The 24,012-nt window shown below is 56.0% G+C and overlaps 1 protein-coding gene across 7 annotated transcripts in view; it reads right to left on the bottom strand.

The window, feature by feature from the left end:
* The window catches only part of CDH22 (cadherin 22), an 83,451-nt gene that overhangs the window by 41,315 nt on the left and 18,124 nt on the right, over positions 1-24,012 (bottom strand). For 5 of the 7 annotated variants that reach the window (XR_012631399.1, XM_074888103.1, XM_074888105.1 and 2 more), the window contains exons 2-3: positions 13,977-14,927; positions 8,830-9,124 (exon numbers count right to left, since the gene is read on the bottom strand). Coding sequence is in view for 5 of the 7 variants with exons in the window: in XM_074888103.1 (XP_074744204.1) it covers positions 8,830-9,124; positions 13,977-14,201 (520 nt within the window). In the remaining 2 variants the exon portion in view is untranslated. Of the gene's footprint in view, positions 1-8,829; positions 9,125-13,976; positions 14,928-24,012 lie in introns of those variants that run through there. The other 2 variants (XM_074888104.1, XM_074888107.1) reach the window with 2 other exon arrangements.

Raw genomic sequence — 24,012 nt, 5'->3', positions numbered from 1 at the left:
CACGTCCAGATTACACCACAGCAACCAAGCTCCGTGCCTTACAAACAACTGTTTAAGAAATACTCTTACTGCATTTCCTTGAAAGGGTCTGTCCTGCCTCCTCCTCCCCCCGCCCACCATCACACAACTCTTTCACCAGGCATGAGCCAAGGCAGATCACCTCACACCAGCCCCTGCACAGCCCCTTGGGCACCCTGGCATGTTCCCATGGGAAGCTCCTGATCAGAAATCTAAGGGAGGGATCAGAGAAGGGAAGGTCCCCAAGCACCCCTCTCCCCGCTGCAGCAGAGAAGCCCTGCTAGGGGTTCTGGAGGTGCCAAAGCCTGAGAATCACCAGAAGCAGCACCTGCCCCTGGCAGCAGGCAGGGCTGCCCAGCCTGGCAGCAACCAGCTGAGGGTCCAGTGCCCACAGCAGCACCCGCTCCTGCACCCATCATTGCCACAGGCAGAGCCTGCTGACCTTGCACAAACATCCCACGCTCCAAGAACCACTTGCTCCCGCCTGGGCACCTCAGAGGCAAAGGCTTAGGAGACCCAAGACTCACCCATACACACACGAGCCCATCAGTTATTTGCCCACACTTGTCCTGTTTACGGTATAACTTGTGTGGGGGCTGCACATGTGCAGGCAGAGCCAGTGCCCCAGGGACTGCGCTGCAGCCACCCCAGTGCTGTCACCCCATGGGTACCAGCCTAGCGATCATTAAAGAGGGGGGCTGGCCACTAAAAGTTTGTATCAGGCTCTGCACCTCATGCTGCTTCTCCTCAGATGCACTCAGCCGCGCTGTTCACCTGCTGATCCCTTCCCACCCGACAGCCACGCTCCTTGCGTTCCAGAATTTACCTGCACGCTGCAAACTGCCCCAGCGCCAGAGTCAGGTAGGAAGGCAGGATCCGCTCCCACCCAGAGGTGGGATTTGCTTCTCCGTTGTAAGCCATGCCCTGCACAAATGGGCTGCTGCTCTTACTTCTCCGGCGCAGAAGGCTCCTGCCCCACAGGGCTGCTGGGAGCTCCCAGCAGTGGAGCAACAGGGCTGCGGGGCTGCAGATCCAGGCCGCCGGGCCCCAGGCGTGAGCCCCGTGTCTGGGACCAGCCTGTTCGCTCCAGTGCGAGGGGAGACGAAGCAGCATGGGGAGCACTGCAGCAAGGCAGCAGGATCACACCGCCGTGAGGCCGAAGCCAGCAGCCCTGGAGGTGATGAAGGCTCTGCCCTTCCCCACCTGCTCTCACAGCACCTCATTAACAGACGAGCATCAACAGGCAGGTGGGGAACACCAACCCCCCAGCTGCGCCTTGACTTCTCATCTGCAAAGATGCAGTGCAGCCTGCTCAAGGTCACCGACAGGATATCGGGAATCTAAGAGTCCTGCACTTCCAGCATGCCCTCTTAACCACCACTCACCCCTTTTCCACCCCTCAACATGAAGAACAAAGGTCTCGAATTCCAGTTTAACCTGACCCCCTCCTTGCTGCACAGACAAGCCCAGGAACACTGGCTCCCACTGCTGCTCTGACAGTCCCTGCTCTCCAAGCACAGCACTGCCCACAGCCAGTACAGCACGTATGACTTTTATTTAGTTTTCTAGCATGTGCCTTAGCCATAAAAGATACGATAAATAAAATCTAAACATCCATCATCCACTGTATAACCCAGCTCCCATAACCAGGAAACCTGAATTCGTATCCAGAGAGATAATTAGACGTGTAAAACGAGATAAAGACCTCAGCTCCTCCCCTGGCCAGCTCACCCCGCAGAACCCGCGGAAACCAACAATTTTACATAAAAATTAATGAGTCAGAGTTCATTGCTTACTCTCCTGCTGCAAAGATGCAATCTGGCACAGCAGATGAAACAAACTGCATTTCCCCCCAGAGGAAAGGGGGGCCAAAACCCTCACTTCAGAGCAGTCCTACCCCGCAGCCCGCGCTGGGCTGCAGGGCACCTGGCTGGCCCAGTGCCTGCAAGGCTGGGCACAGGAGGGGACACCAGCCTGGCTGGCTGTCACCCTCTGGCTCCGCGGGCCCTGCCCGGGCTGTCCCCGCTCCACATCCTGAGCCATCCTGGAGACCTGCCAGGGACATCAGCCAGCCCTTGACTCCACAGGCCACAGAGATTAATCCTGTCTCTGCTGCACACAGTGGGGAGCTGGGATCAGCAGCGCAAGGGGGGCTGCCAGCACCCAGCACCAGAAGGTGCCCGGCGATGTCCCCAGGAGCTGGCGGGACCGAGGAGTCATTTCCCTGCAAGGCCCTTTCCTGCTGCGGTCCTGAGCGCTGGGCTCAGCCCCCGCAGCTGCCCCCCCCGCCGCAGCTACCATGCAGAGCCGTCCTGGCGAACAGCCATGCAGCCCCGAGCGCCTTTGCTGGGACGGACTGGGCTCTGCAGAGCACCTGGGAAATACTAATTTCAAAGGCAGCCCTGACCTAGCAGCCATCGCCACCTTCCCCGCAGGACCTAGAGCCTCTGGGGCCAGTTTCAGCCGTCCTGGGAGGTGCCATCCGCCTGCACACAGACAGCCAACGGCTCCAGACCACTCGCTATGTCACTCGCTCCAAACACGTTTAGCTAAAAGAAATGTCAACAGGCAAACTCCAAACACGTCCAAGAGTAAGGAAGCCCTGCACTGAACCCACATGCCAGCCAGCGGAACCTGTCACTTCCCCAGGACAGAAGTACAGCCAGGCTCCAGGACTGCAAAGAGGCAAACAGGTAGCAGGAAAAGCTAACACCGGATAAATCTGACTGCCCCTCCTCATGGCAGCCTTCACCCCTTCCCTGGTGGAGGCAGGAGCCTCCAGCCACTCTCCAGCCCAGCTCCGGGGCTGCAGCCTGCCCCTCCAGCTCAGACTGAGCCAAAGGGATAACTCTACCCGCGGTCAGAGCACCTTTCTATGCAGATCCAGCCAGCTCCAGGGCAGCACACGGTCATCTCAGCCCTGTAGAATACTCCTGAGAGGAGTGCCTTGTCATGCAAAGCCACACGCCCTGGACTGATGCCAGAGTGCAGCACTCCCATCTCAGCCACCCGGTTGCTGTGGGGGTGGAGGGCAGCTGAGATTTTATAAACAATTCAATTTACAGCTTTCATTTTGCCCCAATACATGCAGCGGCTGATGCACCCCAGAAACAAAGAGGCAGAACATCAGGGAAGAAAATAAACCAGAGGAGCTTAAAAATTACTGGAGCAGAAGCGAGTTTCTTGCAATCTCGGGATCATCCTGACTTGGTAGAAAGCCAAATCCGACCCAGAGGAGATTCACTGTAGAGCCCTCACGCCCCGCAGGAGAAGCCCAAGGGAGCTAACCTGGCTGTGGTGGAATCATTCAAACACACAACTATGGAAACATCCTTTGGGGTGTCTGGCCAAAGAAGTCCCTTGCCCAAGGCACCCCGGCACCAAGCAGGTAAACATGGTGCCTTGGGGAACAAACCAAAGCATTGAACTAAGGGGGCACGGGCTCCCTGAGGGGCTTAGCACACGCAGCCTGGATGAGAGGGTGTAGGCGGTGCTCAGATGTGCATGGCAGAGGGCTCAGAGCCTGTGCCACGACCAAGAGCGCAGTGTGGAAGGGGAAGGAGCAGCCTCGCTGAGGACCATCAGGCAGCACAAGCCCCAGCTCCCAGCTACTTGCTGCCCCAGCAGCTTCCAGATGCACACAGGTCTTCTGAGCGCTTTCTATCAAAGGAAAAAAAAATAAAAAAATCAGACTGCCTGCAAGTGTTCTGGCTGCATGTTAAACAAAGTATTTTTCTCTGCTTCCAGCATGGAGATTAAGCAATTTCTCTTCACAATAATCACTCCTGCATTCAGCCAGCTTTGTGCTAGAGTCAGGGCTTGACCCCAAGTTTCTATATGTACAGCCAAATCATCTCTAATCTGGACTTGGTGCTACACAGATAAATCAGGAGAGCAGAATGCACCAAGAGAAGAGTGATGTCCTGATGAAAGGATGCATGTTTCCTAGCACGCCCCTCACCCCAGGCTCTGCACGCTCCCCAAACAGCCCAGAAGTGAGCTCTGGGCTCCAACATCCACTGTGCAACCCACAGAGTTGTCTGGCAGGAGGCACCGTGTGCTGGATTTGGGCTCATCCCTGTGTGCGGCAGACAGCTGTTAAGGAGACCCCAGGGAGCTCAGGAAAAGAGCCCAAAACACAGCTAATTTTAGCATCTCCTGTTACAAGGTGAAGCTCCTGCAGCTCCCAGGCACTTAGCTGGGTCCCATCCTACCTTCTTCTGCAGCTGCAGGTCTCTTCCTTTGGTGCTAGACTCTGCTCAACTCAGGCACTTTGGAGCGATCTGCACCGGGGTTCCCATGCAGAGGCCAAGCCCCAGAGCAGCACAGAGCAGCCTGCAAGCTCTTAGCCCACAGTTTCTTGCTGAGGTGACAGGACAGCAGTAGGGCTGCAACAGAGTTTGCAGCTCAGGCCCCATCCTGCAGACAGACTGCTCCCCAGCCGACTCGCGGGCAGCTGGCTGTCCTGACCTGGCAGCGGGCACAGGGTGAGTGGCAAGAACACTCCCAGGCAGCACCACCAGCCCCTGCCTTCCTTGGCCCAGGAGGACCCAGGGCATTGCCCCTGGCAGCCCTGTGGCAGGATAAGGTCCTGCTCCCTCTGGGGGCTGAGCAGCAAGAGCCCCCCTGCTCTGCTGCAGCTCCAGCTGCCTCCCCCGCCAGCCTCACACAGCGCCAGGTCAAACCTGCCTCCTCTGCACCCCCAACAGCAGCTCTGTGCCCTGCTGCCTGCAAAACAGCCCTCAGCAGTTGCGCTATTTCTCCTGATGCCTCAGCAGCCCCCGACCAGATGAGGTTTCTAGAGAGAAGTCATTTGAAGCCTGCTCTTGCAGCTGGACCTGCCACGCCAAGGGAGCCCATGTAAGACTGTTGGCTCAGCCTCCACTCTGGATGTGCTTCCTCCAAGCGCAGGAGCTCAGCGCCAGCCTTGGGTCTGTGCACTGCGTGTAGAACACACTGACTTCTCCAGGGCCACAGCACATGCTCGGCCTGGCTCCACAGGCTGGGGTTAGCTCCAAGCACCACCTCTGCCTCTTACAAATCCCAGGCTCTGGCCTTACCTGTCTGACCATCTTGTATCTGCCATTTTTGGTCCATCAGATAGCAGTAGCAACCCCCTTTCCTTTCCCTTTGGAGAGGTTTATAGTGAATCTGATGAGTTCATGGAAGACAGACACTCAGGCTGACTAAACCCACGGAAACCACCCACTGCTGAAGAAATCCCCAAGCTGAAACTGGCTGCTGGCTGTGTGAGTATTAAGAGGAGCATCACACATGCTGTGTGTGCTGTTCCTCCTCCTCCGTAAGCATCTGCTTTGGCCACTGTTAGGACAAGATCCTGGAACAAAGGGACCTTTAGTCCCCTGACTTGGTCTTGTAGTCTCAAGCAGCATGTATGCTGTCACTACCAAAATGTGCTGCCCTGGCCCCTGCACAGAGCAAGGGCAGGTGTGTTGCAAAGCACTCCCAGCTACTCTGTGAGAGTCTGTGCAGTGTTCTCATTTGTTATTCCCTCTTAGACACTAGGAAATCAAATGACTTTCCCTTCCAATTAGTACTCCTTCATTATGCAAATAATGTCCTTTGATCTGCTCCTGCTGTCACTGAGAGGATCTGACCGCATTTATTTTACTCCTCTTTATGCCCCGGAAAAGTACCCACCTCTGGGAGCTGGGACTATGCTTTTGGCAGGGTGTGGAGGGCTGTGGCTGACAGCTGCCATGAGTGAGAAGAAAAACCATCCATTTGGGCAGCCCCAAGCACAGACCCCAGCAAGGCCTGGGAAGGCAGAGCAGGAGAGGAAGAAGGGGGTCACCCTTCGCTTTTCAGGCTGTCAGAGCAGCAGAGACAGGGAATGAGCAGCTCCCTGAAAACAAGCTCCAAGCTGGCGGGTAGCCCTGTCCCCCAGGGTGGGCCCGTCCCAGCCCCTTCCCCATCAGAGCACAGCTGAAGCAGAAACACGGGTGATCCGGGAAAACACCTCCACCCAAATGGAGCCAAGACCAGGCACATTCGCCAGCAAGTCCCCAGGCTCTGACCTCGATCTTGATGTATTAACAGCCAACCCAAGCTCTCCCCAAGGTGCCCAGCCTCCCTACTGCTGCTTGGCCAGTACGGAGGATCACCTCCATCCACATTCAGGAAGGCAGCAAGGCACATTCCCCAACCACTCTTATGAAAAAACCCCTCAGGTCTAGGGGAGATTATCTGTCCAGCTCAGAGACCACAAACATCACTGCCAATGTCAACCACAAAAAAAGCCATGATCACAGCTGCACCTGGCCTTGATGCCACAAAAGGAGCACTCCCACACAAACAGGGCCTGGCAGGGTATTTCCTATAAGAAAGTCCTGAACTTGACCTCCCTGGCCCAGGCAGCATCCCATGTTCTGCATCCTCAGCCCTTCCCACAGCTGAACTTCAGACACCAGGTCCATGACCAGCCTCGTCTCCCTCTGTGTCTACGCCAGGGCCACAGTGGAGGAGCAGGGCAGCTGCTGGACCCCAGCAGGTTGAGGAGAAAGCCACTCCTCAGGTTTCCTTGTTTATGCTTTCACAGGATGTGTCCATCCTGCCCTTTGTGCTACCTGTTCCTGGGCAAAGCCCTGGCAATCGGAGGAAGAATGGGAGGGAGCCGGGGACTTGGAGCAGCAGCACGTGGATACCCTCCAGCTCCGCATTCACACTGCAGGAGACCACGTGGCAGCCCCACTGGAAGAAGCTGGGTGAAGCAATCCCTGCCCTGTTGGCTGAGCCATCTCCAGGGCTACAGAGGAGCCCTGATGCTGCCTGGGATGGGCAGGCTACAGAGAGCTCCAAGGCTGTCGCAGGCAGACAGACATCAGCCTGGTAACAGGCTCTTGGCTCCAGCTCCCCTCTCTGAGCAGGCAGCTTGGAAGCACAGCCCACGCCATTCACAGCACTTCTCTTTACTTTTAACTTCTGAGTATTTTAATTTGCAGGAATCGCCTCCTTTCATGTTGTGAAACAGTGTTTCTTTCTCCCTCTGATCTCCAATTTCGCATAGAAACTGTCTCCTTTGATATGTCTTGTTCACATCAGTCTGATCAGGCAGCTCCGTAATTGTTAGTGATTTTCAAAGAACTGGGATCCTTGTCTAATACTCAGAGTTGAGAATTCCTTCCTTTTTAAATGTTGTTCAAGCAAAATAGATTAATTTAATTTCTTTCTTCCCTTTGGGAACAGGATGCCTCCTGCTTTGCTGCCCACATGCTGTCTTTCATTTCCCCAGGAGCACATGGCTGTAGTTCAAGGGGTCACCCTCTGACTTGGGAAAGGATTTGTGCAGGTAAATGGAAGAGGAAGGAGAATTTGGGATGCCTCAGGAGAGCTTGTTCTCCATCCGCCAACAGAAATCCAGGCAGCAGCAGCTCCTCTGGCGTGGGCAATTCCCACACTTCTGTACCTGCTGGAGGCCAGGCACCAGTCTCACAATGTGCTGCCCAAGAACCCGGGAGAGCCAGAGCTCCGTCCCGAGGCAGCGCAGACCCGAGCACCATCCCCTGCGCTCCGCTGCTAGGTCGCCTGCTCAGCCAGACCTTCCTGCGCACGCACGGCAGGACCCGGCAGTTCCCCAGACCTGCCGAGCCCCTCATGCGGCCTGGCCCCGCTCCCCTGGCACGCCACGCTCCCCCCGGAGCTCTCTGCCGTCCTGACACTCTCAGCGTTGGGGACCTGCCTTATCTTTGATGTCGGTGAGTCTTTTGCAGGTTGTCTTCTACCTCTAGGCAGCCTTTGGAGAACAGTGATTTATAGTTGCCTGCCCGCAGCGTGTGCCAGCACGTGCAGTCTGCTACACGCTCCGGCTAGTCAACGGGGGTAGCAGACAGCCCGGCCGGCACCGGGACCGGCGGGACTGGCGGGATGCCCTGGGCAGCGCAGCAAGCCAGCCACTCTCCCGGACGCGAGCCGTGCTCTGCAGCATGGAACCCGCCGCTGGGCCAGCTCAGGAGCTGGGGCAGCGATACTGGAGCTCACACATCACCTCCCTGCGCCCCTCCCGATGTCCAGGACAGCGCAGCGCTTGCTGCCCCGCTCTGCCAGCCCCGGGGGGACGTGCTGCCCGGCTCTGCCAGCCCCGGGGGGGACGCGCTCTGCACCCTTGGCACTTCGGCGAGGCTGATCACCAATGGACTTCGCAGATGCCTGGTGGCAAGGGAACAGGCAAGCCAACAGCAACAGCAACATGGGGAGGCCACACTTCTGTCACAGGGGACACGATTTCCCCAATCTCAGCCAACAACGGCTGGCCCCTGGGAGGAGGGAGGGCAGGAAGCTGTGCAAGGTGGGGCTCAGCAGTGCTGCAGGGGACGCGCAAGGGCTGGCTGGGCAGCCACGGGGCTCTGGGGAGCAGTGAAGTGGCACGGTGAGGGGCTGGGGCACGGAGAGGGAGAAACACCGCTCGAGCTTGTCTGAACCACATGCAGCTGTGAGCCCCTCAGCACACAAGGGCTCGGCCCGTCCCCCACCCCCCAGCGTTTGGGAGCGAGGGAGCAGTGCAAAACCCAGGTAAACGCACAGCGGGCAGCTGGCACTGCCACAGCCTGTCTCCAGGGCACAGCTTAGGGCTGAGACTGAGTGCTCAGCCACAGCCTGGCAATCAGCTCAGAGGATTTATTCACTTGTTTTCCTTAAGCCACCTTATTTATTTTTCCCTTTGGCTCCCTAGCTCTGGTCTCAGCTGGAATCCCTGGGATTTGCAGGCAGGTTTGCAGGGTAGAGCAGGCTCAAGGTTTGACAGGAGAGAGGCGCGGGTTTCCCAGCCCACCTTGTCCCACCCAGGAGACCTACCAATGGGGGACAGCTCAGCCACGCTGCCAATGTAGGGCCCCTCCAGGAAGCGTGGCTCGCTGTCGTTGATGTCCTGCACCTTGATGATGAACTCTGACTCAGGTTCCAGCAGCTGGTCCGTCTGCCGGTCACGGGCCTGTGCCCGCAGCGTGTAGAAGGTTTTCTGCTCCCGGTCCAGGCGCTCGGTGGCATGGATGTCACCCGTGATCTCATCGATGAGGAAGATAGTCCCTGCGCCCTCCCCAGAGATAGTGTACTTGATGGAGCCGTCCCCCTCATCCGAGTCCGAGTGGATCTGCCAGGGAAAGAGGGAGAGGGTGGGAGCAGGCTGGGGCCACGCTCGTGCCCCACGGCCGAGACTGCACGGGTGCAGAGCCCCTGCACAAGGTGCCCATGGACCCTGCGTGGTGTCCATCTGCTCCCTCTGCTACTGCTGGAGTGGCGAGTAGCACAGAGCACCACCAAACGATGCCTGGGCACGGAGGAAGGCCCAGTAAACTGGAACTTCATCCTGCCTATGCCACCAGACGCTCAGCAGATCACAAATCCTGCCGGTACCCACCCACACCACAAACCAAGGGACAAATCCCACCACTGTGGGGTTAGGAGATGATGGAAAGGGAAGGACAGCTCAACAGCACTCCAAAAAAAGGGTTCTCTGCTTCCCTGTGGGCAAGGACCCAGGCAGTGTGGGATTACCTCTCCCAAGCCGCATGGCAGACCACCACCAGCATCTGCCCCCCTCTACCCAAAGCCCTCATCTGCCTGCTCTGCCCCAGCCACAGCCACCCGCCATCTTCTGGGCAGTCGGTGCTGATGAGTCTCCCTGCCTGAGAGCTCACGCACTTGCTGCACATCTGTATCAGGTTTAGGGGGCAAGGTAACAGGGTGGCCAACCCGTCACAGCATCACACCCAGAGCCCCCACCTGAGCAAAGCGTGCAGGAGAACGTGGCAAAGCAGGCCTGTGTTCAGGATGAAAAACAGACCCCGGGGAAGATTCTTTTATAGCCAGTCTCCATTTTTAATTAAGACAGCATTTGAAATTAGGAAAAGAAAGGGTAAACAGCAGCTTCCTATGGACCAGGAGCTGACTGGAATCCAGGCCAGACGTCCAGAGATAATTTTATTGGTGGCATTAAACTGAGTTATGAGGTTTTTACAATCCAGCCACTTATGAGAAATCTATTAACAGTAACTGGACAGGCAGAATGCATCTTGACAGAGCGCGGCATGGGCATTAATTGGGACAATCCATAACGGGACAGGCCCCCGGAAAGGTTTCATCATCAGCTGCTTTCATTTGCTTCCTACAATTTCTGCTTAGAATCAGCGATGTCGTGTGTGCCCCCCCTCCCCCCCCCCCAAAAAAGAAAAAAGCTGTCCATTAATCGGCTGATGAAATATGAAAATGTTTATGGGCCATTCAATCTTCCAAACTGCAGTTCTATAATCCACCTTTCAGACATACAGCTCTACCAGCAAGAATTTATACCAGAGCTGCCTCTTTTTTATGACACCTTCATTATATTTGTCTTGTTAGATACAGTTTATATATTTATTTCATGAGTGAGGGGCCCACGCGTTAGACAATTCAATGCGTTTTACACAACATTCGCATATTATTGCCCATGTTGAAACATCTCCCAAGGCTTGCCCGGGAAGGAGACCTCCACTCAGCTAGCAAACGGCACTGGGACCACCATGGTGCCTTGGCCACAGACCTGCCAGGGCAGAGCCGCTTGGGAGGTGCCCGCAGGGACGGTCTGCCCAGGTCTGAGGGAGCGTCCTGCCCCGGCGATACTGCCCCAGCCCTCCCCGCTGGCTGCGGGGCGCTTGCTGCCCCTCCAGTGTATAATCTTCCCTCGTGCTCATTGCTACTCCGCTGGAGATCAAGCTTTTCAGAACGCAAAAGCTACACCTGGTCTGTACACTGCAGGTAACAGAAACCTGCATTCTTCTGCTGAACACCACGCTCATGATTAATAATTAGGCCAGAGATAAACCACCCGGCACCTCTTCCCAGCACCACACTGAGCTCTCAGCACATCCTCTTTACATATTTGCTCATCGCTGACTGCTCAGAGCAGCCACCAGCATCCCTGCAAATGCTAGGGATGCTAGGAAGAAAAATGGAGCCTGGGCTCAAGGGGCTGTAGAGATTGATTTACAAAGGAAGATTAAAAGAGCTAAATCTGTGCTGCTTGGCTAAACAACAACTAATGGGGGAGGGCTGGATAACAGACTACAGACGTCTGAGGGGAGATGCCGCAGGCCCAGACCTCATCCCAGGGCTGCTCCCTCCCGCCCGGCCTCGCCGTGACAGTGGGCAGCCCCAGGGAGCACCAGGCTCCCCCGCGGGCCCGGGCCCCGTCACCCCCGGCCCCGCCGCGGCCTGCCCCTGAGCAGAGGCGACCCCTGATCCCCCGCCAGCAGCTCAGCCCCTCGGGCCAAGGGCCAGAGCACCCACAGCAGCCAGGGCGGCCGGAGGGTGGACAAAAGGCCGATCTGTTCAGTTTGCTAAACGGGAAAATAGTTTCCTTGTCCTGAAAGGCTACAACCGGGAATTTTACGAAGCCATTACTTACTTACTAATAATTAAGTCAAAATTAAATGTGAACAAAGGTGCACATTCCTTATTAAGCAGAATGGACAGATACACAAATAAAAAATGACTCTGGGTCTGGAAAAGAAAGGAAATCAAATAAAAACTAGCCCATAATAAAGGCGCACTCTGTTTGCTCCAACTCATAAAGCCCAAGTTCATCAATTTTCTTTAAATATTAGCAACTTAATTAAATCTGCTTTTTTCCCCTTTAATCCTCTCCTCTATCTAAAATAGATCTGTCCACATGGAGAAGTTTGTAACTAGTGCTGACCCCATAATTCTATTTAAAAAACCCAAAGAAATCCACATCAAACTGACAGCAGCCTCAGGGGAAATTACAGTTCAGAAGAAGGATTAGCTAGAGAACCCAGATTTTATGGAAATGGTATCGGCCCTTCAAAAAAGCACACGTAGGTGTGCAAGAGCCATCCAGAGAGGGCAAACCCCAGCTGCGCCGCTGAGAGCCACGGGGACCTTCCCGGACCTGCAGGCTGTGCCAGGGCTGGCACACTGCCCTGGGAACTTGGGGGCCACCCCAGGCAGGCACCCCAGCTTCTCCCAGCCCAGGGGAAAGCCCGGCTGCGGGCTGCTTTCAGCCCTTGGGAGCAATATTCACAGGGAATGGTTTTCAGTGCAGGCTGCTGCTTATTCTGAGCAGGGTGGGTGATGTGGTGCATGATGTGGAAAGGGGCTGTAAAATGGGTTAGTTGTAAGTTCCTGGGTTCGTTTTGGAGATGAGGTGGTTGCTAGGCTACCTCTGGAGTTTGACAGGGCCTGATGCTTCGAGTTGCTTCCCAGGGGAGCTGTGAATTAGCTGTAACTGCATTGAGCGTGGTGGTGGAGGAGTGCGGCTTTCGAGTGTCTGCTGAAATGGACACAAATCACCACTGAAATCCCAGCTGGCCCCTAGCCAAGAAGCCCATTTTCAAGCCTTCTCCAGACTCATGACCAGACAGCTGAGGCCATCAGACAGCCCTGCTGCAGGAGCTCTGGGGCATTCTCCTTTGAGGAGAGCCCATGCCCCCACAGGGGCAGCTCTAGCCGGCTTGCCACACGCTCCTCTGGTCCCAACAGCTGGCACTGCCTTCAACATTATACAAATAACGCATTGTCCCGACACCTGGGAGCCGCAGGGCAGCTTCTCCACAGCTCCCAGAAGAGGACAAAGCCCAGCAACCCCAAGGCAAAATGCTCCTTCAGCCCCATGACACCAGGATTGGAGGCAGCAGAGGTCCACGTCCATCCTCCCCGCACCGTGAGAGGTCACACAGCAGGGCAGCAGTGAGTTCCCAAGGACAGACCCAGTCCTGCCCCGCAAGGCACCATCACCCGCCAGCACCTCCAGGTTTGCCAGCACTCCTCTCCGCAGGGCGCGCAAGCAACGGCAAGAGTCAGGACAGCAGGAACAGCCACCCCCTTGCCGAGAAGGGAGACTGCTGGAGAGACACCGGGGCTTTTCCAGCACGGGGACAGCAGCATGCTCCTGCCACCGCTGCCACCTTCTCACAGTGGGCAGGATGCACTGGTTACAAGCAGTCCAAAACCTCCCAGCGCCTCTCCCTGGAAGTTCATCGGTGCCACTGCCTGTGCAAAGCCCAGCAAGGGTCTGGCCCTGGGAGCAGCACAGTAACACAGTGCAGTTCCCAGCCGGCACCCAGAAGCGCCCGCAGTACGGGCCTGACAGGCGTAGCTCCCGGTGAGCCCCAGGAAAGCTGTCACCAGTGCTGGCCCGCAGCGTCCCTCCAAGCCCTGCAGGCCCACACCAAGCACCTTCCACACCACACTATGCAGGCCAGCCTAAGATACATAAACCCTGCAACAGCCTCACTCTGGCCACAAACAAGAGCAGGATTTCCGTGCCACAGCTAGAGTGGGACATCTCCTCTGCCGGCCCCAGCCCGCAGTGATAATTAGCCAGGAAAGAGCCGCTGTAGCCTGCAGGTCCAACCAAGCATGGTCCTTCCAGGACCAGGAAGGACCCACAGGGAGGGGCCAGGAAACAAAACCCAGCACATTATCCACACGCTGAAAGGGCTACAGGACCAGGGATTGACCACCTTCAGGAAGTCAGGGTTGCACCTACGGCAGCAACTGCCGGCGCAGGAAGTCCCTTGGTGCTACAGCAGCACTTCGGCTCCCAGAACACGGCAGAGACCGGCACGACCACCCTGCCAGCCCAGCACATCTGCTCCAGCCCAGCAGGTCCTCCCACAGAGACGGGGCTGAGCCTTCTCCACTGCCCCCACAACACCCTGAGCTGCACCCTTCTTGCACCCCCCGCCAAACACCACAGGAACCCAGCAGACGACTGAAAGAACACAGATGTAAATTTTGGGGTGCTCCTGCCCTACAGTCTCTGGGAGCACATTAACCTGGCCACCCCCCAGCCGGGACCAGGCTCCTGCCATCCCGGCCCACAGAGCACTTCTCTAACCAGGGCCCCAGGAGCAGTCTGCGCTCAGGCCCTCTCTCCCCCGCCCGGCCTGGCCGTGCTGCCGGTGTGCCCTGCTCTGTCCCATGGAGACGCAGGGTTACCTTACCTTCCCCACATACAGCGGCTCCGTGCCCGTGTACTCCTCCACCACAAAGAATTGATTCCAGACCCAGCCACGCTTCACTCGCCCACCGGCCAGCAGCGCAGGGTCCCCCGGCTGCCCCAGGCCAGGGCCCTCCACTGCCGTGTGCATGGCCCAGGCCCCCACCTCCTGGATGGCGCAGAACAGCAGCAGCATGGTCCACGAGAAGCCCTGCAGACCCTTCGCCATCGCACTCTAGGAGGCTGCATGAGCAGTAGCTTTTGGCCAGGCGATTAGCAGCCTTTAGGGAAGGGGAGGAGGAAAGTCCACACTAGCAGCATGGGGGTCACCGGTCAATGCAGAGCATCCCCATCCCCGCTGCACCCAGTGTGCTGCAGCGCTCCTGTCCCAGCAGGCTGGGGTCACATCCGTGACAACAGGCGTCCTGGACCGCTCGCTGCTGGCGCGGGAGCAGTCAGTGCTGGTGCCTCGCCGGCTGCTCCTGGGTCTCCAGAGAAGAGTCTGGCAGCTGGCATTTGTCTCTGAGGACGGATCTGCACGGCTCTGTGGTCGGCTGCTGCCGGTCTCGCTGGGGAGCGGGGTCACGCACAGCCTGCTGCCTGCCCTGCCAGGGGGCAGGGAGCTCCACTGTGGCACGCAGGGCACGGGCACCCGCAGCCGTCGTTCACAGGAAGCGAAGGGAAGCTTTTCCACGCACGGTTTCACTGAGGAGTTAACAGGATGAGATGCTGTGGCCAGCGTTTGCCCGTCCTGCAGTGGTCCTGGACTACTGCGTGAGGGGTCTGGCAGCCTGTGCCACACGTGCAGTTCGCAAGCCCATCTGTAACTCCCGTCTTCAGGGGGGTGACAGCCCAGCACCTGGCGAAGGGTCCCTTGCCCAGCTGATGCCGGTCACTTCCATCCTTGCTGGCTCACGCAGGGAGGCGCAGGGCAGCCGGCAGCATCCCCAGGAGCCTGGAAAAGGCCAAGGTGTTAGCGTTGGTGTGAGAGCAGGGCGCTGTGCCCCCCCGTGCTGCCCCTGCAGCCTTGGTCAGCATCTCCCCCCTGCCCTGCCCCGCCCCCAGGTGCCCCCCAGCAGACCCTGCAGGTCCTGCCAGAGCAGGGACCCCAGGAGGGAGGGCAGCAAGCGCAGAGCGCCCATCACTATGGACATCTGCTCCAGCAGGAACTCCGAGACCAAGGAGCCCCACTGCTGAGGACGCTGCCCTGTGCCGAGGGGAGCCAGGCCTGCTGCTGGCAGGGCTCATCGCTGCCCACGCCGGTGGGAGATGTGCAGGGAGCCCCTGGCACTGCACAGCTGCTGCCGCCTGCCAAGGCCAGGCCCCACCAGTCCTGCAGACACCGATGAGGCTCATGCCAGGGGATGCCAGTGCCTGACGGCGAGAGGTGCTGGCTGTCCAGCCACTCTTCTAGTCTTTCCAGCAGAAGTTTTCCTGACGTCTCACTTCTGCAGCCACGGGCCAGGGGAACAGCATCTGTTCAAGGACTCGCCACCTGGCTGACTTTAAAGCTAACAGAAAGGGATCTGGAGTAAGCTTCAAGCCACCTGCAAGGCACTAAGGATAAAGACATGAGACCCGTGGCCAAGGGTAGGTTGCCTTCAGTTAGCACCTGGGGAGAAGACAGGGATGGGTGTGCAGCATCCATGTCCCTGCACCAACACCTGAGCTTCCACCAGAGCTCTACAACACCAGCCACAGCCAGAACTACTCATGAAACATGCACATATTCACTGGTTTGCAGAATTAATCTCCTGTCATCTATTACTCTAAATTGGAGGGGGAAGAGGATAAATGGAAAGAGGGACGATCCTGGACTAGATATCCATCTACTCCCTGCAGAAGGGGAACTGGACTGTGCTCTGCACAGCCCCCTGCATGATTCTAAACAGCCCCAGCAGTTCAGAGCAGGAGCAGCGCACAAGCGTTTCCCGAGCTCTTCCTTGCACTTGCCATTCCCCTGGTGTGACTGCACCAACAGGGCAGTTTCCCAAAGCATCTGGTGAGCTGCACCGTCATTTCTGCATTTGCCGGCCTAGACAAACACCTACTGAGAAGCATGGGGCATTAGTGCCAGGCACCATTCTGCGCTGCCTGCTCGTGGTTCACAGCAGCGTGCCATGCAGTGTGCACAAATCTATTCACACACGAGGGCTCACACTCTCGTTCCATCCCATGCATGGCTAACAGCACTCATACACACTAGCACTCTCTTCTGTCCCTATTTGTGCCTCATTTGGGTGTACACATGTGTTTTCCCCTCTGTGTACACATGCTATATTCCACACACACCTGCACGCCAGCCATCACACGTGCAAGCCCTGTGCGCTTCACACTCCAAAGAACACAGGGTCTACCGTGTATTTTTATGTTAGCAATCACGGTACAGAAGCACTAACGTTCCTCCCCACCCTTCTTCCTTGCCAGACTGTTTGTTATGAAGACATCTCTGCACAGCCATGTAAGGTTGTTGGCAATGGCATGGCTCCCTCCTGCAGTCACACCTCCCCATGCTGAAGCCATTCCTGCCACCGGTCCTGAAGGGCCAGCTACTCTTGCCAATCTGGTGAGAGCCCCTGTCATCAAACATCAAACTATTTAACACTGGAGACTACACCCAGGGGAGCGAGATGGCCTGTAGATGGGTGACGGACTGAGTAATTCCCTACCCCTGTTAGAAGTCTTACAGGGTAAAGAAACTGCAGCCTCCATTGATCAAACACAGATATAAAGATCCCTGCTCCGGAGCAACAGAGCTGAGGCTGCCCCACCTGCAGCAGGCTTCAGAGCCAGACACTCCCAGTGACAATAACAGGACATGTACACACCTGGTTTATGACACTTACATGGATATAGAGAAGATACACATAAGATATAGCGCACAACTGCCACAAACAGCATCTCTCCAATTTCTCACATCTGGGAAATTTGTGGCTATTTTGAAGTAAGTTCCCCAGACAGCAAGAGATGTCAATAAACTGAAGAGCACAAGCTGTGCCAGAGCAAGAGCTCCAGGCCAGCACCCAGGGCAAACAGTGAGTGCAGGAGAACATCCTGTCCAGCATCTCTGCCCTTGCCACTCTGCAGCACTTCTGCAGGCAACGCCTCCAGATGCGCCCAAAGTCCAAGTACAAATAGGTTGTACCTGGTAAATGCAACTGCCAGAATAAGACCTTAACAAATAGTCCATCTGCACATGTTCAGGGCCTACAGAGTCTTGGGGAGAGGCTGCCACCAGCTACTGGTCTCTCACTCTGCCCACCCTGACACCCTCCCCTTGCCACCCAGGCTACTCCACACAGGTTTATAGAGCCCTGCCAGAAGCCTGACAAGGCAGCAATGCCACTGCCAGAGAGCAGTTCTGCAACCACTGAAGACCTCCTGAACATGCAGGGAGGCTGAAAGCAAGCCAGCCCAATGGTGCAAATCCAGGCGCTACGAGCAACGTCAGGATCCCAGGGCCCTGACAGAGCTGGCAGGAAGGCAGCGCACTGCCCCGGCTGTCTCCAGCACGCAGCGCTCGGGGCACGCAGCCGGCAGACAGCATCAACACTGGCTCCGTGAGGGCAGGAGGAGCTTCCCACATTCCCCTCATCGCTCCATTTCACATCCGAGTGACAGTGGCAAGCTGCTGATTTCCTCCATGACCCGACTACCCGAGCCACCTCTGGAGCCAGCCCTGCATGCACGCAGGGATGGCGCTGCATCTTTAGTTTCAGCCTTGCCAGAGTTACAGCATATAAATGGAAGTAGCTAAATCCTAAACGGTATCAGTAAACCAGTAAAGCAACAATTGAAATGCACACGCTAAAGCAAGGCAAAGAGGAAGCGAGGACAGAAGATGCCGCAGTGGGCGAGCACAGCTCCGGCAGAGCTGCTCCCGGCTGGGCGACGAGCTGGCCCACAGTTCCCAAGGCAACTTGCTCAGCCCTGTTGCATCCCAGCTCTCCACAGAGCAGCTCCTGCACCGAGAGGAGGGTCCCGCTGAGCACACACGGGCTGGGCTGTCGTTGCTGTAGGAACCACAACCTTGTGTTCAGTCTCAGCCATTATGGTGCTTTTTACATTTAACAGATTTCTCCTCTTACTGCCACGTCTGAACTAGTGTGGTCCGCTGGCGGCTGTGTCCCGTGTCCGAGGTTCAGCTGCGCTCAGCTGAGCCATTTGCATGTTCTTCCCACGGGCAGCAACAGAGACGGCGTAACCCGACCTGCCTCGATGTGCCTCCCAGACGCTCAGGTCTCAGACTGCGAAGCCCAGCTATACAATCTACTGCGAGCTCCAGCCCTCCGTGCCCAGAGCCACCCAGAAACACCGACCCACGGACACATCTGTGGCAAGGCTCATTGCCACAAACCAGATTCTTCTCCTCCACCCATGAATTCTCGGCCTGTTTCTCTTCTGTCACAGGTTAATTAAGGCCACGGCTAGGGTCAGTGTCATGTCTCTTCTCATTGTGCACCCCTTTCTTTCTGGCTGTCACATCGCAGACCTCTTCCAGAGGCAGCGGACCCAAGAGCCTCAGGTCCTGCTTGTGCCCTTGCAGCAGCAGGATTCAAAGCACCCCAGGGCTGCAAAGCACCACAGAAGGTCCCGTGCACAGGAACCAAGACTAGCACATATATTTCCCCACGTTACTGAAGACCTTTCACCAGTAGCTGGAAGTGCAAGTTCTCTCTGCCACACATGAGCAGCGGAGCCATAAACAATGAGCGGGAGCTGCTGCTGTACAGCCAGAACCAGGCGCAGCAGCGCAGCATCCCGGGCCGGCGGTACCGTGGGGCTGCAGGGGTGCAGCATCCACGGGCCGGAGCACCCAGGCACTGGCAGGGCCGGACAGGGTTTGTGCACGCACCGAACCACCAGGCTGGCACCAGCCCGGGCCCAGGGCGATCCCTTTTCTCCTGCTGCTCTCCCATCCCTGCTTCCCAATTACCAGCACAACCCGGCCCCTCCCCACAAGAGCTTGTGCAGTTCGTCGGTGTGTATTTGGCACAGCCATACTGTACATCATGTTGACAGTAGAAATTACATCCTGAGCTTATGTTTTACACTGTGCTCTGTCAGAACTCACCGCAGCCCAGTGATCAGGACAAATTGAATAGCATCCCGTCCGTGTCAATATTTATTTCATTTTACAAATGCAGGCTGATGCAGGGGAAAGCAGGCAGGGGGAGGGGGAAGACTCAGGCAGGCAACAGCACAAAGATAGCACTGCCTAACACATCACAATCCTACACCTCCAAACTGCACTATTGCCCCAGACAGCTGCAGTCCCAGAGCCAGGGCAGCAGTGCCCTGCAGCTCAGGGAGGGGTGATGCCAACCAGAGGCTCCATGAGTGCCCTGGGAGCTCATGCGGTGCTCCCTGTGTCTGCCGCTCCGGTGGAAGGACTGCCACGCCAGTACTACTGCTCCTCTGAGACAGGCCCTTATAATCAGCAGAAAATGCAGAGCTCCCCATCAGCTACAAAAGATGCAACAGAGCAGAAGGAGAGCCCTCCCTCCTCCACCCCAGCTTGCTGCCTGACCCAACGCAGGCCTGCATGCACTGCCTTGGGTCCTCAGCACCGCCTGGTAGAGCTGCACAAACTGCCTGCACCAGTGTCAGGACTACTCTGTTTGGAACAGTCACAAGGATGCTACAAAAGCTGCTGAAGATAAGGCAAGAGTAAGGCACTGCTTGTGCCACCCTCGGGAACGCAGAGCCACAGAACAAATACCAAGCACAAGAGAGGATCTCCCTCAGGCTTGGGCCTCCTCCTGCTCTTCCATGGCATACCCACGCCCCAAAGGACACAAGGAAATGGAGGCTGCAGCAGGAAGGTCGCTGGTCAGAGGCAATAGCTCAGTCCTGACCCCTGTGCTCCTGGGCATGGCCCTCACCGCTCAGTTAGCCACCCACAGAATGAGCTCCAACTGGCAGTACGAGTTACCTGGCTCCACACCGTTACCCAACGGAGACAAGGAAGAAGCAGACAGCAGCGCAGCAGGGACAGTCTCCAGGGAGGGGCTGGCAGTTGCTTCCAGCACTTGCATGCAGAAGCCCAACCTCACAGCTGAGAACGGGGAGCTCGTGGACTCTCGTGCTGCTGGACAGTTGCTCCTCACACCGCACTCTCCCCTGGCTTTCCAAGAGCAGAGAATGCAATGACAAAGGGGGCTGGGGGAGAGCTGTGGCATGCCTGCATCTCGTACTTCACCACAGTCACAAGGAAGCCACGTTGGTCCAGCAGTGTTCTGTCAGCTTTGGCACTGAGCACAGCTACTACACAGGGAGGGTGGAGAGAAGAGCACAGGGAGATGCAAGAGGCAGGTTGGAGATGTACGTAGAGCACAGACACAGCCTTGTCAGTGGTTTGCAGTGCTGCTTCCAACAGGCAGGACTACAGCATCTTTGGAGACGACACAGGACAGGAGTCAGACACACCAAAGCTCTTGCCAGGCTCCCCAGTGAGCAGGCAGACATGCCTCATTGTTAGAGGGGCAAGAAGAGCACAGCTTCACGCCAGCTCCTTCCCCAGACATACAAGTCTAACTGGAGACCCTCTCCAAACAGCAGAGACCTCCAGCACCAGCCAGGCCCCTCCATTCTCTGCCCAGCACCTCCCAACCCCAGTGTGCCTTTACCTGAGAGCTCAGAGGGTGAGCACTGGGCCCAGCACCATCCACACGTGCCAGCTGTGTCAGCTGTAAGGGAACAGCTGAGGCCACGTGCGAGCACCACAGCAGCTTTGGGGACCAGCCTCATGCCAGCTCAGAGTCTGCATCCACAGGGAGCCCACCCGCCTCACACCCGGGAGCGTGGGCAGCGCAACAGCCCAGCCTCAGACAGACCTCACTGGGAGACGGGGCAGCAAAAGGCCTGCAATTACTTCAACAGCAATTTTTCTGTAGTACAGCTACCGTGCAGCACATGGTGTGTAACCACGTCTCTTCCCGTTAAACAGAATTCAAATTGACTTAATGGTCCCCTTCCCGGGAGAAGGAACAGGCTGGCTGGAGCATGCTTCCAGTACCTGTTGTATGGCGGTAATACAAGCATGGCAAGGCTGCTGCAAAGCTTTAAGGCGGTTCATAATCTCCAGGCCTAGGGCTAAGACATGAACTCAGGCTCTCTGGAGCTCACTTTCTCTACTAGATATTGTAAGACAAGATGAGGCAAAGACACTTTTTTTTTCTTTTACAAACTTCTTGAAATCTAGAGACGAGGGAGGAGGCAATCCTGCCAGACATAAGATATTACCAACCCCAGACTAGGTCACATCACAAGCGTGTCACATGCAAGCATCCAGCATCCCACACACTGCCTCTGACAACACACCCCAGTTCCACACCAACCCTGGACCACTGCACCTTGGCCAAGCATCCACCTATATCCCCATAACTTCCCACAGCTCCTTCCTAGCATCCAAGAGGCATTTTATGATCACCCCTTTGGACTGGACAACAGAATAGTCAGAGCATCCAGCCCTCAGCCCCACAGAGAGTGCTCTGCAGATTTACACCACCAGGGACCAACACCACAACCTGGCTGCTGTTCCAGTTCCCTCCACACCACTGCAGCACCCACAGTCACCATAAACAAGTGTCTTTGGCTGGAATACATTAACATGCATTGCTAATTCAGTAAGGGACATCAGCACTGGTGAAAGCAGTGTGGGATGCCCACTCGCATCAAGACCAGTTATGATCACAGCCACTGCACTGCAAGTTCCCCTCCCACAGCAGATCCCATCAGTGATGTGGCGTTGAAGGCCCAATGTTTGGATACAACAAAGCTGGACAATGAGTCAGAATACTGTGGCGCCACAGAGAGCAATTGCAAGCTAGATCAGTTTTCACCACTGCAAGCTCTGGAACCCCCCTAGCACGCCTCTGCTGACATGCACTCTGCAGATGGCATACTCTAATTCAGTGCCCTCTCCAGAATCTTGGCACATTTTGCCAATCAAGTAAGAGATGGCTAGAGATATTGATCTGGATGACACACAGCATCACAGTGCATACAAATGCTGGTGATAAGTGGCCAAGAGATTCAAAACTGTAGAGGCTTTTGAAAGAGGATATTTAAATTACTTTTATTTTTACTTATACAGTGAAAGGCTTGAGTAACCACAGTTACTGGATGAACATATCCCAAGTAGAGGTTCAGACTGTGGAAAGTAATGGTCGATAGCAATCTGCCTTTCAGCAAGTCTTCAGCCCTGATACAGAGCACAGAAGACAGGCACATAATGATAAAATCAGGTTTTCTCAGTAATGTCACTCTAGCCTCAGCTTTGACAACAGGGCAGAAAGCCCATTATATCTAGTAAAAGTTTAGTCAAGCTCATTCTTGAAGTAAATCTCTGGGTTTCCTCTTTCTGTTGCCTTGGAATTATTCTCCTGGAAGGGGACTTCTCCCTCTGCTGCTTTTCTCAGATAAACCTGCACACAATCCAGGTAAAGTTGTTTTTCCAGAGGAACTTCTACCTACATAAATGCTCAGGACTATGACTAAACACCCATTTTCTCCTTTCTTTTAAAGTTGTTTCGAGTTTAATTATTGTCCCCTTTGATGCTGCCTTGAGAAATTCTAACAGAAGAGTGCAGCAACTGTCAGAGCAGGAGCTATTCACAACCTTTTGACTTCTCCTGTTCAGTGACTTTCTGCTGTCAGACACACTGGGAGGAACAGTATTTGTTAAAGCTCTCACGCAAGCATTGTTTGGAAAAAATTATTTTCAAAGTTCAGGAGATTTTTTTTCCTCCAAATCTTCTTTGGTCCAAGTTTCAAAGAAATTTTAATTGCAAAGAAAATCTCAAAGTCTGCCTTAGGGGAGAGGGTTTTACAGCCATAACGGTCTCGCTCTGCCGCAATTCTTTTCCAAATATGGAATTTTCATGCCTTGTCTATGTGAATACAATACTTTTAATTCGCCTTTAAAAACAAGCTCTGAGAGGCGGTGGAAGCAAAGGCATCTTCCTGTGGCCCTCAATACATATATGATTCCCTCTGCCCAGGCCTGGGAGAAACCACCTCCAAGCCAAGAAGGAGCAGAAAGTACCGAGCCCCTCTGTGCCCAGCGCAGGTGCAGGCTGGGTCGCAGCTAGCAGCACTGGGCAGAGTGGCTGCGCCAGCAAAGGCAGCATGTCTGCACCAGTCCCCAGACAAGCAGCCGGCTGACCACAGCTCTTGTTGCTCTGACTGACCAGGCAGAGCAATCGGCCTCCATGACAAACCGCTGTCCCAGCCGAGCATGCAGAATCTCTGTCTCGGAGCGCCCAGGAGGCAAGTCAGACAGATGGGAGGAAGCACAGCCCCAGAGAGGCGTGCTGTCCATGCCTGGAGCCTAGGACCTGCTTGACCCCAGACACAGCAGCTACAGCTCTGCTGGGCCACTTGTGGCTTCCCCTTTCCGAATTTCACCCTCCCAGCCCTCGAGCACACCAGGTCCCTTCCCACCATTCAGCACAGGGACCGCGAGTGCTTGCGTGGCCCATTACACACCAGCTCTGCCAGCCCCACACCAGTCCCTCTTGCTCCTTGGCCATTCCCGTTGCTCCCCTCAGGATCCTGCTTGCTGCAGTTGTGCATGCACTCAGCACAGCTGCAAAGGAATAGCAGCAGCAGCTGTTTCCCTCCTGTTTCCCAGAGGGGAGGTCTCCCTAGCTTCACAAACCCCAGTCAGCTCCAGAGGCAGAAGTCTCTGACACCCAAGCAACAACACAGCACCAGCAGGCACTGGCCTCTTCATCCCTCTCTGCCAATTCAATGCAGTGCTAACGCCTAGGTACCCAGCAGCTCCGGCCCAGCTGGACACACAGACACCAGCACAGAGAAAACACCTGCAGCACAAACTCATTCTGCCACCCCACCAAGCCCCACACATCAGGAACGCTGGCATCTCTGACCTGGTGGGAGAGAGAAGGCTGATCCCAAGGGATGATTCAGAGGATCACAGGCAAATCACTCTTTCCTGTGAACCCATCAAACTGCCTGAAGTGGTAGCAAAAAAGCAAAACAAAGCACTTGGAGGGCTCAGATCCGACGGGCAT

This window comes from Strix uralensis, chromosome 18, assembly GCF_047716275.1.
Source record: "Strix uralensis isolate ZFMK-TIS-50842 chromosome 18, bStrUra1, whole genome shotgun sequence".
Taxonomy (NCBI): Eukaryota; Metazoa; Chordata; class Aves; order Strigiformes; family Strigidae; genus Strix; species Strix uralensis.
This window is presented reverse-complemented; position numbering and strand designations above follow the sequence as displayed.